The sequence below is a fragment of the Eptesicus fuscus genome, chromosome 10, assembly GCF_027574615.1.
Source record: "Eptesicus fuscus isolate TK198812 chromosome 10, DD_ASM_mEF_20220401, whole genome shotgun sequence".
NCBI classification, from domain to species: Eukaryota; Metazoa; Chordata; class Mammalia; order Chiroptera; family Vespertilionidae; genus Eptesicus; species Eptesicus fuscus.
In genome coordinates this window covers 61,053,813-61,071,428 of record NC_072482.1, presented here as the reverse complement: position 1 = coordinate 61,071,428, position 17,616 = coordinate 61,053,813, and the positions used below count along the sequence as shown (strand labels likewise).

Sequence of the window (17,616 nt, the reverse complement as noted above, 5' to 3'; positions counted from 1 at the left end):
CGAGAGGGTGCAGGCAAGGCCGAGTGACCCCACTGGGGGGTGCACAATGGGGGCCAGGGAGGGACTCGGGAGGTTGGCCAGCCAGGGAGGGGCTGTGGGAGGGCTCCAGCCCATCTCGCTCAGTCCCAATTGGCCAGACCCCAACAGCAAGCTAACCTACTGGTCGGAGCATCTGCCCCCTGGTGGTCAGTGCACGTCATAGCAAGCGGTTGAGTGGCCTTAGCATATCATTAGCATATTATGCTTTGATTGGTTGAACAGCTGACCGGACGACTGGACACTTAGCATATTAGGCTTTTTAATATAGGATTTTAAAAATCATACTTATTAAGATTGCCACCAATCACATCAGAAAAACCTTCAAGTAGTGTTCGTGATGGTGGATACAAGTTTTATAAAATTTTGATTTTGGCTTATCATTTTTGACAAAAACTCAATTGGTTTTCTTACAATAAAAGGCTTATTTTGTTCATTTTTTAAGAAAGTGTCTGCCAAATACCTGAGTCTGAAGAGCCACAGCTTGTCTGTCACCATTACTTCAATTGGTGTTCCACGAAAAAAGCAGCGAGTCCAGCTCACAACTTCGACAATCTTACAAGTCTTTTCCTTGAGACAACCATCATATTTTGATAGTCAATGAGAGCATTTTATGTATGTTTCCTGTTTTGTCACAATGAATACTAAAAAGACATGCATTCGAGAGTTGATACTTAATTTTTGCTGCTTCATCAAAGACTTAAGTGTAAGTGGCTAGCCTCCCTCCTCTCTCTCTCTCTCTCTCTCTCTCTCTCTTCCTTCCTCTCTTTCTCTCTCTCCTAATAAGTGTGTAGCAGTGAAGATAATGATCGCCCACTGAAAGGGTCTCAAAACCCCCAGGAGTTTGCAGACCATACTTTCAAACTCACTGCTTTATGCTTATCTCTCCCCTTTTTTCTTCCTTTGGTGACAATCTTCTAGCTGTCACTGTTTGTTACTATCCCTGCCCCTGTGGGAGGCTCCCCCCCGTTTTAGCTGCACCCAATAGCAGTATGGGTTGGGGAAATCCCAGCTGCCTGGCTCAGGGATCGCATGTTATTGGACTTAGTGTTTAAGACTCAAAGAAATGAATTTTAGTCCTAGCTTTATCATGAAAAGGTTTTATAACTCTGATGGAGCTGCTGACCTATTCCAGGCTTTATTTTCCTAGAAAAATCAGAGGGCTGAATCCAAAGATCTCTAGGCATTTCCCAGTTCTCGGAGTTCATGGTCCTGACAGGTGCTAATGCATGGTAATAGGATATTCTGAGAACAGCATCCAGCCCCTCTCTACACAAGTCAGGTTATATATTCGTTATCTCTAAAGCCATTATAGGCAGGCTTTGGGAAGAAAGATGTATACGAAAAATCTAATTGATGTACTTATTATGAGACTGTTGAGAAACACCCAAGATTCCAGATGTAAAAAAATAAAATAAAAAATTAAAGGCTAAAATGAAATAATAAATTTAAACTAGTAAACAATACATTCAATTTAGTTATATCATCAACATGATCTATAAACAAACCAATAACTGATTTTGTTTCAGCAGGAGAAAATTGAGAAGAGTATTATCTACTGTGTTAAAACTGTTCCAGACAAGTAAACACAAAATATTTGGGCCAACAATAATAGTAATGAGTTGAAAACATGTGTGTGGGACAAAGTTACTAGTCTGAGAAACTTCAAATGTAATTCTTTTTAGAGTTCCCCAAAAGATACCTAAAATAACATTTTAGCTATCTGCTAAATAACTTTTTCTATCTGCTAAATATTTACTGATGCTTCTGAGATTATCAGAATGTTTTTCCTAGCTCTATTCTATTATTAAAATTAAATGTATCCAAACACACTAACTGTTTTAGTCCATCTACTCTCCTGTTTTCTAACCACATGATAAAGAAACTACCAATTTAGCTATTCATCTTTTGAAACAAACATAAGAGTTTTATTTTCAATAAGTATTCCTTTGATGTACAATGCTTAAAAAGCACTAACTGACTTTATTTTGACATTAAGTAATGAATTCTAATAATTATAAGTAACAAAATAAAAAGGTTAAAAATATCAGGATAGTCTCAATCCCTCTTTTTTTTCTAGATCAGAACAAGATACATTTTATTCAGGTATTTTGGGGCTTAATTGTGTTTTGGTGACATCATGCACACAGAATAGACACTGTGACCCTTCACTAATGGATATAAACCACCTTACAGAGTGTTTTGCAAGCTAATGAGAAGTGGGCTTGAGAGGGAAGATTTTTAAAAATGTAAAAATTTTCATTCTTTGCAATTGAGTTCAAACTGCCATAATTTTTTTTATTATAAGATTTCAAGAGTAAATTACATATAAAAATAAAGCAAAATTATTAGAGCTTCTTGTATTTGGAAACAACAGGCAAATGAAAATCAGGAAATCAGGGTTTTAATTCTAGGTATGTTGTTCAAGGGACTCCAAGAGTTAGTTACATTACTGGGGAAACTAGATAATCACATGTAAAAAAATAAAAACAGACCTTAAACTTACACCATACACAAAAATTAAACTAAAATAGACTAAAGACTTAAATGTAAGATGTGAAATCATAAACTCCTTAAAGAAAACATAGGGAAAAAGCTCCTGGAAACTGGTCTTGGCAATGAACTTATGGATATAATGCCAAAAGCACAAGCAACAAGAGCAAAAAAAAAAAAACAAATGAGACAACATCAAATTAAAAAGCTTCTGTGCAGCAAAAGAAATGATCAACAAAATGAAAAGGCAACCTAGAGAATGCACAAAAAACTCAACAGCAAAACAACAAATAATCCAATTTAAAATTGAAAAGAACTTGAATAGAAATTTTTCCAAATAAGACATATAAATGGTTAATAGGAACATGAAAAGGTGATCAACATCACTAATCATCAGGGAAACGCAAATCAAAACCACCATGAGATATCATCTAACAATTATCCGAATAGCTATTATTGAGAGAGAGAGAGAGAGAGAGAGAGAGAGGGAGAGAGAGAGAGAGAGAGAGGACAAGTGCTGACCAGGATATAGAGAAAAGGAAACCCTGTACACTGTTGGTGGGAATGTAAACTGGTACAGCCACTATGGAAAACAGTATAAAGGTTCCTCAAGAAATTAAAAATAGAATTATCACATGATTCAGCAATCCCAATTCTGGGTATTTACCCAAAGAAAACAAAAACACTAACTTGAAAAGATATATGTACCCCATGTTCATTGCAGCATTATTTATAGTAGCCAAGACATGGAAGCAACCTAAGTGTCTACAGATGAATAAATGGATAAAGAAGTGTGATATATGTATTACTCAGCCATAAAAAAGAAGGAAACCTTGCCATTTACAACAACCTGGATGGACCTTGAGAGCATTGTGCTAAATGAAATGAGTCAGACAGAGAAAGACAAATACTGTATGATCTCACTAATATGTGGAAATAAAACAAAACCCAAACTAATAGAAACAGAGAACAGGTTGTTGACTGCCAGAGGCAGGGGTAGGAGACAGGGAAAATGGGTGAAGGTGAGGTGGTCAAAGGGTACAAACTTCCAGTTATCCTGTATAATAAGAGCTAATATGCTGATTAGACCAAACAGCAGAAGGACCATCCGGATGACATTGTGGACGACCATCCGGACGACCTTCTGGACGAAGCCAGGGCTGCGAGGGCCGGCGGGGGCTGCGAGGGCCAGCCAGGGCTACAAGGGGCTGCGAGGACCAGCCGAGGCTGCGAGGGGCTGTGAGGGCCGGCCGGGGCTACAAAGGTTGGCCGAGGCTGCGAGATTCTGGCTGAGGCTGTGAGGAGCTGTATGAGCAGGCCGAGACTGGGCTAGGGCTGTGAGGCCTGGCCGGGGCTGCGAGGGCCAGCAGAGGCAGCCAGGGCTGCGAGGGCCAAGCCCCTTGCATGAATTTTGTACATCAGGCCTCTAGTAAGATAAATAAGTTCTGAGGATGTAACATCCAGCATGGAGAGTAGTTAATCATAGAAAGTTGCTAAGCGAGTAGATTTTTCTCACCACACACACACACACACACACACACACACACACACACACACACTATGTGAGGGGATGGAGATATTGATTAACCTTCTTATGGTAATCATTTAGCAGTATATACATACTAGAGGCCCGGTGCACGGAAATCCGTGCACTTAGGTGGGGGGCCCTCAGCCCGGCCTGCACCCTCTCACAGTGGGACATCCTTAGCGCTGTGGAGGAAGCGGGAGAGGCTCCCGCCACTGCCGCTGCACTCACAGCCGTCAGCCCAGCTTGTGGCTGAGCGGAGCTCCCCCTGTGGGAGTGCACTGACCACCAGGGGGAAGCTCCTGCATTGAGTGTTTGCCCCCTGGTGGTCAGTATGTGTCATAGCAACTGGTCATTCCTCCATTAGGGTCAATTTGCATATTACCCTTTTATTATATAGGATATCAAATCATTACATTGTACGCCTTAAACTTACACGTTATGTTAATTATATCTCAAAAAAAAAGCCGGAAAAAATTATGTATAACTTTAAAAATCATGATCATATTTTAGCCTGTCCTACTAACATAATGTATAATCCTATATAATAAAAGCCTAATATAATAAAAGCCTAACAGTAAGCGTCTGACCACTCATTCAATCTTTGGACCAGTTGCTATGATGTGCACTGACCACCAGGGGCAGACGCTCTGACCGGTAGGTTAGCTTGCTACTGGGGTCCGGCTGGGTGAGATAGGCTGGACATGCCCTGGAGCCCTTCCGCAATCCCTCCCCAGCCCCGATCACGCACCAGTGGGGTCCCTCAGCCTGCCCTGAGCCCTCTCACAATCTGGGACTGCTCAGGGGATGTCTGCAGGCCAGGGCGAGAGATCCCACCGGTGCACGAATCCATGCACTGGGCCTCTAGTTAACTAATAAGGACAGCAATAGTTGGTCAATTTAAAAATCCTGAGATACCTGCCAAGAACTCTGAGTTGTTACATCTACAACTGAAAATAAACTACAGTGAAATAAAAACTTATAAACATTTATCATTTGCCTTGCCATTTGCTTCAGTTTGTTAACCCTGGCATTTCTCTCTTTCTCTTTCATACTTAATTTTGCACAACATTCCTCCAAAGAGGTAAAAATATTGAATATCAAATATTACTCATTTGTAATTTATTTAATGCTTACTATGTACCTGGTATTGTGCTATGGCCTAGGGATACAAAGCTCTGGCCTTAAGTCTTTTTCTATTTGTTTTAAATTTAAAATACCACATAGTGGGTTCTAATCAAGGGTTTTCCATTTCTATAAAATTGGGAGGGATGACAGAAAGATGTTTATAGAATACGAGCAGCCTTTTAATTTGAAGACAATGCAATTAATTTCCACAGTAGTATTTCGCAATTTTTTTCATAAGACCATATGGAAAGTAAATAGCAATATTACAATATTAAACATGAAAAATTACTTGTACAACATTAAAAGACTATTAGTAAATTTTATTTACTTATTTAAAATATATTTTTATTGATTACAGAGAGGAAGGGAGAGGGAAAGAGAGATAGAAACATTAATGATGAGAAAGAATCCTTGATCGGCTGCCTCCTGCATGCCCCCCTATTGGGGATTGAGCCCACAACCCAGGCATATGCCTTTGACTGGAATCGAACGTGGGACCCTTCAGTCCACAGGTCAATGCTCTATCCACTGAGCCAAACAGGCTAGGGCAAAAGATGACTAGTGGATTTTAAACACAATTAGGACTTAATGGGATTTGTATTTTATTTCCAAAATCATGTTTACAAGCCCCAAGGGGTTCTGAGTCACACACAGATGGGAAAGCTACATTTAAATAGAAAATTGAAATGTCTTTTTCTTTATTTCCACCAAAATTTATCTTAACTGTAAGACTTCTCGTATATGGTCAAAGAAAACAAGAGAAAGAAGATACACCTGGGCACACACCTTCACTGTGCAAAGGCAATGCTTGTCAGGAAGCCACGGTGACATAGCACAGCCTCAATAATCATTCTATCTGCCCCAAATCTTCCCACTCACCTTCCATACATAAATGGATGATCGTTCGGTAAAGTAACAAAATATCAAAAGGTTAAACAGTTACAAAATGTGTTTCTTGTATACAGAGCTAAGAAAACCAGTGAGTAATACCCTTCACATGCCGTATCAGCTATCCAAATCTGTTCCCACAGGCTTAACTGGCTAGCTCATACAAAAAATAAGAGTGTTCTATGGGCTAAAAATACACTTAAAACCATAATAAATTCTTCTTATCAGTAATTACAGAATTGTTTTCCTCTTTAAACTGACCATGAATCTCCAGGAAATTTCAAAGCACCTATAATAATCTATTTAACCTCGACCCCCTTCAGAGAAAGTTAAGAAATTCCACTTGCTTTTTAAATCAAGAGCAGAATAAAACTAAATTATTGAATCTGCTTAATCTAAAACCTCTTTAACTCCAGAAAGTCATGTTGGATGTGCTATAATCGTCACAAAAAAAAAAAAAAACTACACAAAGAAACACATGAGCCTCCAAATTTGGTTTGTCATGTATTTCCAATCCTGGTGACCCATCATCGTATCTAGTTAAGCAAGCTAAAAAACTCCTGGCTCTCGCATATTCTTCACACACAATCTATCACCAAGTTTCACCAAGCCCTACGGAGTCTACATTCACAAAACAGCCCCTTCTTTATTTCAACTGCCAATAGTGCTTCAATCACTTTGCCCCATTTCCTACAGATATGCTGTTTACCTCCCTGCCTCCAATCCGTACTCCATGCTATTTCCAGAGTGACCTTTCTAAAATGCAAATATAAGCCTCTCACTCCCCTGATTAAAACAGGCTTTTAATAAAATAAGGGTCACTCTCTCTCGCTTAGCACCTCCTCCTGATCCTGTTCTACCTGCCTACGTCTCTCGCCTCCTCCTTGATTACCTCTGGTGTCAGACACAGAGGATTATGTATGGGTCTCCAAGTGGTGCCCTCCTGGCCTTCTTCAACCAGATAACTTCATCTTCCCCTTAGGATTCACCCCTGCCCAGGAGTCTCTGTCTGATTTGTATTCTTCCCGCAGTCCCATGGCCTGCTCTGCTAATACCTTCACACCTCCCCACCACCTGGAATACTGCCAATGGAAACCCAACAATGGATACCCTCAGAGGCAGGAGCTTTATCTCATCCAACCATGTCTTGGAGCACTTAGCCTGGCACGGAGTGAGGAGCACTCAATAGCTATCTGTCACTTAATGCTTTTAGTGTCTTACCAGTAAGGCGAGTACATCTTACCTTACAGAGATCTATGTTCCTGAAACAACAACAACAAAGACCCATGTTAAGGGTCGGGGGAGGGGGAACCTAAGACCTTCTGTGAGCTTGTGACAGCTTCCATAAATGGTATGCTTTGTAGTCACCGAAATAATACAGGCAATACACGAAATTAAAATATATATATATATATGAAAGTCATTTTAGATGCCTTCAATTAACACCAGTACCTACAATTAAATATACATTTATTATTCCTTATAGCTAGAAGCCTTTAAGGATAGCTCTCCCTAAAAGTTTCAACAAATTCACGGGTTCACTAAACTTACCTTGTTTAACATAGTGTGCAGATGCTATTGTAGATAATAATATTCAAACAAAGCAGCATTCACTTTACAGAATAGCTTTTTTCGTTTTGACTTTCAGCTGTAGCTTCCTGCTACCTACATCCTGTGCATGCTCATCCCAGCTCTTAGTTCATTCTAAGTAACGAGTGTATTTTCTAAGGCCTACATTTATTTCACTCACCGTGGATATACCACAAAGACCTCATTCATCTCTCTCTGTCCCCCTTCCTGACCTATCTTCTTCTTTTCTAATTATCCCCCATAGGAATCACTCACACATACTTCCATTCAATCAAGAAGCATGCATTAAGTGCCTAGATGCCAGGAACAGACCCTAAGTTTTTAAATTCGTGTGGTTCCAGAAAAGATGCATTCATATAAATCCAACCTGTGACTGTCACCCAAAGTAAGAAATGCACTTCCCATGGCAAATCGGCACGCACCTAGTTATGTGTGTGTATTGACGAAGCTACATTTATGCACAGAAACAAAATTTCATGAAATAAGGCTTAACCGTACTGCATGCCACGCACTGGAACTTTCGACTGGATTCAGTACATTTTACCTCATTGCACTGTGTGGAGGCCTACTAAGTTAATTTCATGACCCACTAATGAGTCAAGAATTACAGCCTGAAAAGCAATGTCCCAGAATATAGGAAGGAAACTTGTGTTTTGGAGAGCTTACTATATTTTAAAAAAAACACAAAAACAATAAAAACACTTCCTGGAGGAAATGGAGAGAGGACGGTGAGGAGAAGGAAGGAAAGAGAAATAAAAGTAAAAGAAATGGGTGGAGCGGGGATGAGACAGAACAAGCTGATTTAGAAATAGAAAAGATAACAGGGGGAAGCCAGAGAGGGTTACAGAGAAAGAGAAGAAAAGTAAAGGCCAGAATGAAAAGAGAGACAATGACTGTTGAGGTAATTTCCGGGGTGAGGGCAGGGGTCACCGCCTCCTTGGGCTGAGGACTGCCACCTATCAGCTCCCGCCTGTGGGGGGAATTAGCAGATTAATCATTGATCATGGCCTCCCAACTGCTCTAATCCTTAAGCCTTTAAAGACTGTACTCCCTGATGTCTGGGAAAGACAAGATAACAAGATTTACCCCTTAGGGTAGAAATGATTTCGCCTGCAGCACAGAGACCAGAGCATTGTCTGCAGAGGGACTAGATGAAATCAATGTGGAGGGACCCACAGTGACTTGGACTTAGGGGGCACATTGTTGAAAATGCTTTCGTGACAAGTAAGCAAAGTGGAGCTCATCAGGGCCCTGGTGTCACACTCACCTCAGCCGTGTGTGCTAACTGCCTGGAGTTAACACACAGTAACTGACTCATGACACACTTCTCTGCCAGAGCCCATCCCCAGGGGCATTCACTCTGTAAGGTGTACTTAGGGAATAAATTCAATGTTCAGTCCTAAAACATACTTATTTACCTTATATTACATTTCACCTCAGCCTGCATTGGAAAAATCCTAAGTTAGACAGCATTTATCCAAACTCTACGTGTCACATTTTGAACCATTTCTTGGAGATAATTTCTAAATGAGTGAGACATATTCCTGGAAAAGGTGAGCCACCAGAATAGCAGGCACTAATAATATATGTGCTCATGTTCTTTTTAACCTATACTGATTGGCATGTGTTGCTTGGTCATAAACTCCCCGAGAACTGGTAGGCGTGTAGAATGAGCACAGGTTGGTCCCGCCTGCCCCTGCACAGCAAGCCCTTCCACGTGGGCCTTCTCACTCTGCACTTGCTCGTAGGTGCAAGTGGAAGCAGAATAGAGAAAGGAAAAAAAGCTGAGATCAACCAAAGGACTTGCATGCATGCATATAAGCCTAACCAATGAACACAGACACCAGGAGGGTGAGGGGGCAATGGGGGAATAAGGACACATATGTAATACCTTAATCAATAAAGAAAAATAAATAAATAAAAAGTGGAAAAAAGAAGCTGAAAACTTGGTGTGCTTCCCCCCACCCCCCTTTTATCAGAAGATAGTAGGACAGTGGTTCTCAACCTTTCTAATGCCACAACCCTTTAATATAGTTCCTAATGTTATGGTGACCCCTAACCATAAAATTATTTTCGTTGCTACTTCATAACTGTAATTTTGCTACCGTTAATGAATCGTAATATACATATCTGTATTTTCCGATGGTCTTAGGCGACTCTGCTTGCGACCCACAGGTTAAGAACCGCTGCTGTAGAGCCTAAGACCATCGGAAAACACAGATATCTACATTACGAAGTCGGGCTCATAGCTGGCAAGTGTAGCGGTAGCAGTGCTAAGGATGTCTGACTGACAGCTTAGGCCGGCTCCCCAAGGGGAGCGGGCTAAGCCATCAGTCGGACATCGCCTGAGGGCTCCCAGACTATGAGAGGGCGCAGGTCAGGATAAGGGACCCCTCGAGTGCATGAATCTCGTGCACCGGGCCTCTAGTAGGTATATAAACTTAAAATAAACTTATTACCATTTTAAAATCTACTAGAACTTAACACATAAGAAGATGAGAGTTTCGATTATCTCATAAATCTTCATTCTCTGGGTTTTGTCATAGCTTTAGAAATCTAAGAATTATTAGTTGACATTTTAAGAACTAAGTTACAGTTTCAATTTAAAGTGTACACCCATGCACACACACAGCAACAACACTCTTGAGCAGTTGCCATGACAACATAATGCCGAGCCTACCAGGCTCTGTGTTATCCTGCTGCTGATGCTGTGCAAAAACACACTCATGTTAGATTCTTTAGCAAGTAATTGGAAAAATTAAGAAAACCTACATCTACTAGTACATGGTTTTCACATGTGTTAGAACTCAGAAAAGCCAGTACTAAATGTTTTAAAATAATTTAAAATTGATAACTGCAAGCTCAACTGCAGATCAAAGTAGCCCCTATGTTAAAGAGAACGGGGGAAAAGGCTTTTCTTTTATTTTGTATGCTATATCCATTTCATCATCTCCTCCTCCTAAATTGTGCCGTATTATTTTAATGGAATAATCAATTTGTATAATACAATTTGGTTAACAGAGTCTCTTATTTTACTAACACATTTAAATACTTTCCTTCTTTGGCCACATATATTTCAGTTCATATGGGAGCCCACACTTCCACATGCTAGCTATAAATAAGAAAGAAAAACTGTCTCTAAGTTAACTGGAGTCTGTATGTTTAAAAAAAGAGGAAAAAAATTAGTGTCAAACAGACTGTCAAACCTCAGAGGGAAGGCAGGGGAGGGGAGGGGTAAGAGATCAACCAAAGGACTGGTGTGCGCATATGAGCATAACCAATGGACACAGGGTGAGGGCATGTGCTGGCAGATGGGAGTGGCCGGGCAGACGTCAATGGGGGAAAGAGGAGACATATGTAATACTTTCAACGATACAGAATTTAAATTAAAAATAAATAAATAGATAATTAGTGACAGGGAGAGAAAGAAGAGATAAGCAGCCGTTTTGAAGGTCGTGATAAAACACCGCCGTGGTTCTCCTTCCCCCGCCAGCTCTGCCTCCCTTGCAGGTCTCTGTCTCGGCTGGTAGACCCAGACCCCTCAAGACTCAGCTGTAGTTCTTTGCTCACTCTACTCTCGTTCCCGAGGTGGTCTCATCCTTAGCCAGTGGCTTCAATGGTCACCCAGGTACCTTTATATCCCCAGAGGCTCTCTCTGAGTTCCAGGTCAGCTGAGTCAACTGCTTCCCACACAGTCCACTTCGATGCTACTTTAAAGACAAACTGGATCCTTCTGTTGTGCTCCTTACCTTGGTAAATGGCAGCTTTGAATGGTCCTAACACAGGTATACTCAATACCTATCTGCTAAATGAATAAATGAATGAATGAATGAATCAATCAATGAAACCTGTTACACAAACCAAACCACTAAGGGGCATCCTTGATGCAGCCTCCTCCTTACGGAAAACTGGGTAGCTGTGGGGGATAAAGTACCAGGAGATGTTTATGCGAATACTAAGATGGTGACAAGATAATGTTCTTCTTACAAAATCTTAGAAGAAAAGCACTGTGAATGGCATGAATATGAGTATTTTTTTAAAGGTCTAATCTAGTACTCACAATTTTATAACTCCATCTGGGCACCTGGAACAGAGCTGCTGGCTGCTCTTGTCCTGCTGATGTTGACTCTGACCCAGCTGAACGAATCTACAGATTACAACGGATAAGAAGTGAGCCAGAGAAGAAACGATTGGCAATACATTCAGTCAATCACGGGAGGAGCTTTCAAATGACAGCAGTGTGCTCATTTCAGAAGAGCCCACAAGAGCACCCATGTAACACAAGACTACTCATAAATGGTTGCCTGATTTTAGAGTGGGTCTGTGAGAAGGAAGAGAAATTCTGCTTAAAATATGTCAGAACCATAGATGTAAGAATGATAAGAAATGTGTACTACATTGCATTGCTATTTATTTAAACATGATTTTTTAAAAAACGGAACCAATTGTTCCTGAAGCTAAACAGCTGATCTCTCAGGGCCTCACATACCTGCGGGTGACCATGGCAGGAAACATGGGGAAATGGGGGGAGACAAATGACAAGGACAGGGCGGGATCAGGCTGGGGATCCATCTCCTGCAGCAGAGACGCTGCTGAGAACCCAGGATCTGGACTCGGTTTCCTCAGGACCACAGGAATCGCCAAGTATACCCCAGTCACTGCGAAGAGCACTGTTAACACAGCTGGAGAGGACTGAGGAGACCAGCGACTGACCGCCACTGTCCACCACCCCTCCTGAGAGAAGACCGGGGCAGCACTCAGCCAGTCTTAAAGCTGAGAGCCACAGGGAATCGCCGGGGTCCCGGCCGGGTGAGAGGGCCGCCAGCTATTTCTCAAGAGCAGACCTGTCTGAAGTGTGGCCTGCGGTTTTGCCCCGTGTGCCCCGAGGAGGTTACAGGGCAGGATTACAGGGCTGATTCCCCTTTCACTTTTCTACTATTTGAAATGTTTTCTTTTGATGACTAAGGATACTTTTATAATTTATTTTTTAAGTAGCTTTTTTAAAGGTCAAGCAAAGTGCTGTAGAAACTAGCAATTATTAAATCATTAAATCACGGGCTACTGAAAAACTTTTTAGCTTACTTTTATCCAACTTTATAGTTTTACCAAGTGAACATTTTGGATGCGTTTCTTAAAAAAGAATGCCACATAGCATTTAATATTTGTACAGAACTTTAAACTTAGCAAATCATGTGCATGATCATGGTCAGAATTTAAAAAAAAAAAAAATTAGGCAAGGGTCTGAGGCTTTGAGGAAGTCAGTAAACTTCCGAGTCTGGTCAAAATAGCAAACCAAAGATATCAGAAAAGATGCGGGCAAAGGGAGGTACAAAGAATAGGGCTCAGTAATCAGAACAAAACTATAAAACTGAGAGATCTTCAGGAGTCTGAAGATGGTTGAGGGTCAACATGAGAAAAAGAGGCAGGAGAGCAGGAAGGCAGGCCGCACAAGCCAGTTCTGGCTGCATCGCTCCCGCCCCACAATGTCCTGTGGTAGCCCAGGTGGCAGCTGTGACCGGCAAGCCAGGCGACCGCACCATCTTTACACGCACAAACTCTGGTGAGTCAAGCCGACTGGGTGCAGAACAGCAGTGGGGAGGGCACCTCACAATACAGGGCAGAATCCCTGGGCTCTCGCCCTGCCCGGAAGCGCTGCTCTCTGGGTCAGAGGAGGCAGGAAGAGCCCCAGGACCCCGCATCATAAGCAGAGGCAGCTGATATGATCACGAGAATGAAGACAACGGCACAGACTAAGATCACAGACACCCCAGAAGCACAGGCCAGGTCTCCTGGAGAAGCCACTGAACGGCTCTTCCTGTGCCCTCAGCCTCTACAGGGATAGTAACATCTTTTCAGTCTGCTACAGAGCTGTCTAAAGAACAAGGAAAACACTGGGAAGTGCTATACCCCTCAAAGGAGGAGGTGTTGAACTTCAGAACACCAAGCACAGAATCTTATTCCAGAACATGGGCTCCTTCCCTCCTGCAGTAACCCTTCCCCGCAGGCCTGCCCTGGAACCTTCTGAGACTGTTTCCCAGGGGTGTTGTGGCTGAGCAAGGCTGGATCTCACTCCCCAGCAGGGAGAACTACAAGTGGGCCTCAGGGGCAATCTGAGCTACAAAGGCTGCAGGTGAAAGTCATGCCTTGAAGCAAGAGACATTTTTTGCTTAATTCACATGAGCCAACATTTCAGTCCTTGACATGTACACTCACACTCTCTGCACTAGGCAAAGTCATATTCATCACTAACCCCAGACAATGCATCCTTCCAGCCGTGCTCCTGACAAAGGCCCACTTCAACCGGTAAACAGTTCAGCTGCACTGCTGACAACGTGAGGAATAAGCGACTGCATGTCTGTGTCGGGGTGAGGAGGGTGTGGCTGAGTCCTGAATGACTCAACTTGCCTCTGGTAAGACAGCGATGCAGTCACACCAGTGCCTTTGCAGTCAAGAAATGCTGTGCATTTTTGTATTTGACATGTTATATAGCAGGTCTTACTAGCTTGAAGGAAAAAGCTGACAATATCCGGTACGACGGATTCTATAAATGCAACACCCTCCTTGAAAAAGAATGGAAGGTCAGTGCTCATATATGTTACAGAGTTTACATATGTCCAACTTATATGAATGAAGGACCTCTTTACAGAAGTATCATAGCTCTATATTTAATGAAAGCCACTGCGCTTATGTTTTGATTGGAAATTTCTTTAGTGTCAGATGTTTAGAAGCTAATATTATTTGCCACTGAAATTCACATCCATAGAAATATGTTATACTTTCACAGAACTTTGTTTTAAGAGGCACTGTGCATGCAGAGTTCATTTCTAGTTTGACAGAACTGTACTTAATTCTCTATTATCCTTCACTTTTTAAGGGCTGTACTCTAATGAGATATATGTTCTATCTTACTGTTAAAATCTAATTACATATGCTTTAGAATTTTCTAAGACAGACCTTTGGATCCTGTACATGTGAATTTTGACATAATAACTACTAATAAAATTCCACTGAAACAGTGAAAAAACAAGTCTTCTCAATGCATGCATTAGGCTGAGGGGTGTTTACAGTGGACCCATCAGTTTCCTAAGGATTTCCAGGTGAAGGATTCTTTTGAGAATCTCATAACTACGAATCTTCTCAGAAAAACACACTTACGTGCAAAATTATGTACGTGATGTCATGGAATGCCTTTTGGGGGATCCTCTCCCTTCAGCCAGACCTGCCCACCATAGCGCTATAACATCCTGAATCGGCACCCTTATATCGTTGCTTCCTTTTTCCTCCTCAGACACCCTCCCCACCAGCAGCCCAGAGCTAAAGTGACTGTGAGGTCCTCAATCGGCAATATCCCAGGTTTATTTTGTACCTGATCTTGAGGATTTTTTACTGTAGAACTGTGTTTGTACTTCAGTTTACAGCTTATATGTGGGCAGTGAAAATACATGTACTCATCATGAATTTTTATCTCAGGCAGTAGGCCTCTTATCTCAAATATAAATCAGTGTTTCTGAATTTGACCTACTATATGCTATTACTATATTCCAGATGGAATTCATTTCCTTCTGTACTGACTATTTTACTTTTTTAAGTTATACTAGATATGTTATTGTAGTAATACATTTGCATTTTTTCTCAATCTCTACATGGAAGTAGTTTACCTTGAATAAATGGAGAGATCTTCCTCTGAGATACCATCGAAGAGGCTAACCCCATATACCTCTTTCATGGGCTGGACCACATTCTGGGGTTAAAAAAAAAAAGGGACCAGGAAAAATTTTAGACATCTAGAATATAAATTATTTCCAAAGATGAAGAAAAAATAAAACCTGTGAATTTTCCCACTAAAGGAATCACAATGTTTCTTTAATCTATTCATTAAACTTCTCAGTTAATTTTTTAAATCTGATTTTATTTCCACTAAAAATAGTTTGTTTTAGGGTTAAAAAAAAAACCTGCTAAATAATTATTAGTGGTGTTTTTATAATACAGGAATTAGCAAAAATTTCTGCAAAGGGCCAGATAGTAAGTAGTTTATGTTCTTTGGATCATACCATTTCTACAGCTACTCCTCACCTCTGCTGTTACAGATAATATATAAGCAAGTAGGCATGGCTCGGTGCCAGTAAAACTTTATTTGCAAAAACGGACAGTGGGCTGGACTTGCCCAGTCATTTGTAGTTTGCCAACTACTAGGATAATTGATTCAGTCCTTGTATTAATTATCACACTTTGTCATATCGACCTCTAATGACTTCTGGCTATGTCTAGAAATCAAATTTCCCCCAAAACTAGATTTAGGTTTTTTTTGTTGCTTACTTTTATTTTCCCTTACTATATTGGTAATATCAAATTGAGCGGGATGAACTGCCCACTGGGGCTACGCAGAGATGGTGAGGCCCAGGTCCAAACCCTGGTGGGCTGCCCAAAGAGGCACAGGGTTCTCTTAAAAACTCTGAAGTAATAAGAATTTCACTGCTACATCTGGGAGCAAAAGCACTGATTTTATTGCAAAATGAAGCCATTTTCATTTTGTCTGTCTATGCTGGATGTCTTTATCTCCGCAGTGCCTCCAGCACCACACATTACACATGATCTCATTTCAGTGGTGTGAGTGAGACAATGTGACCTTTCCTCGCTCTCAGCCTTTTTACTGAGAGTGGAACTTAGAGATCATTCCCAATGCCTCACACTGGACCACACGCGCTCCTCTCCCCACACCTCGGTCACTTTGGCACTGTCGCCCGTGTCAGTCATCTTCACTGGAGTGGAGCGCTGAGACACAGAGCCCTCCTCCTCCCGGTCGGTCCCAGAGTCGTCATCAGAGCTGCTGGACACAGCCTCCTCGCTGGGGGGAGGCGGGGCGCTGGCCGCTGTCTTCCGCTGTAATACAGCTTCTTCTCTATTGCTTTTGTTTCTTTGAAATGATAAATAAGAAGGTGAGCATCTTTAAACAGAACCCTCAACATTCACTGTGCATCACTCTGTCCCAAAACCTTGGTCCTGGGGAAGCATAAGAAAATGACTGTGAGAAACTAGTTTCTGAGTTTAAATTGTGCTGAAGGGAAAACCTTAATATTTTACCATGTGCAAGTACAGGCCCTCTATGAATTCCAATCCTGTTATAAATTCTGGAAGAAAACCAGTACGTGCGTGTAAACCTGTGCAGAAAAGTCTCCTGGCCACTTGGTTATTGTGCCTTCCTTCGGTAACTGAAATCAATATATTCGAAGTTTATGGTACAATAATAGGCTATATGTTTTGAGATATTAGCAAAATTACGTATAATTTGCAAAAGCTTCAAGAAAAGGTCAAAAGCCAAATCCATGTATATTTCCTTCCCTCCTATGATTTTTTTCAATCACAGTATCAGCTAATTATTTGAGAATATGAATAACTGATGAACATGAACGAAATTTTAAAGTTTATTGTGTTATTAGTAAATACTTGTATTTGCTGAACATCCCTTCTAATAGTAGGGAATAGATTGGGGGGGAGGGACAGAAAAACTGACACACAAAAGTATTTACTTTTATTTTACTTCCAAATTTGAGAATTGTAAGAATATTGTTTTAATTCAAAAAATGTTTTATAATAATATCTTGGCTGTTATGAAAAATGCTTAATATTTCATTCTTTGAAAAAATTATATACAAGGGACTTAAAATACCATAATATTCTGAAATGTTCTAGGAAAGGCCATGGGTTAGATATTATAGAAAAATTAGTTTCTGACTTTCTGTAACTAAAAGTTAAAATTGCTAGCACTTCTGTGCCATACACTAATATAGCTGGTCATTTATGTATTTGTGTCAGGAAGTCCTTGAATTCTAAACTCCTGAGGACATCCTTTCTTTTAAATGCCTTAGCATCTGGCCCATGGTTTAACACGTAGCTATTTAAAGTCACTTATTTTAAGCCACAGAAATGGTGTGTCTGGAAAATACTAATATATCTCC

General features: G+C 41.0%; 1 protein-coding gene across 1 annotated transcript in view; it reads right to left on the bottom strand.

The window, feature by feature from the left end:
* The window catches only part of FIG4 (FIG4 phosphoinositide 5-phosphatase), an 88,639-nt gene that overhangs the window by 11,529 nt on the left and 59,494 nt on the right, over positions 1–17,616 (bottom strand). Inside the window, exons 20-22 of the mRNA XM_008157915.3 lie at positions 16,379–16,574; positions 15,319–15,401; positions 11,721–11,807 (exon numbers count right to left, since the gene is read on the bottom strand). Coding sequence (XP_008156137.1) covers positions 11,721–11,807; positions 15,319–15,401; positions 16,379–16,574 — 366 coding nt within the window. The remainder of the gene's footprint in view (positions 1–11,720; positions 11,808–15,318; positions 15,402–16,378; positions 16,575–17,616) is intronic.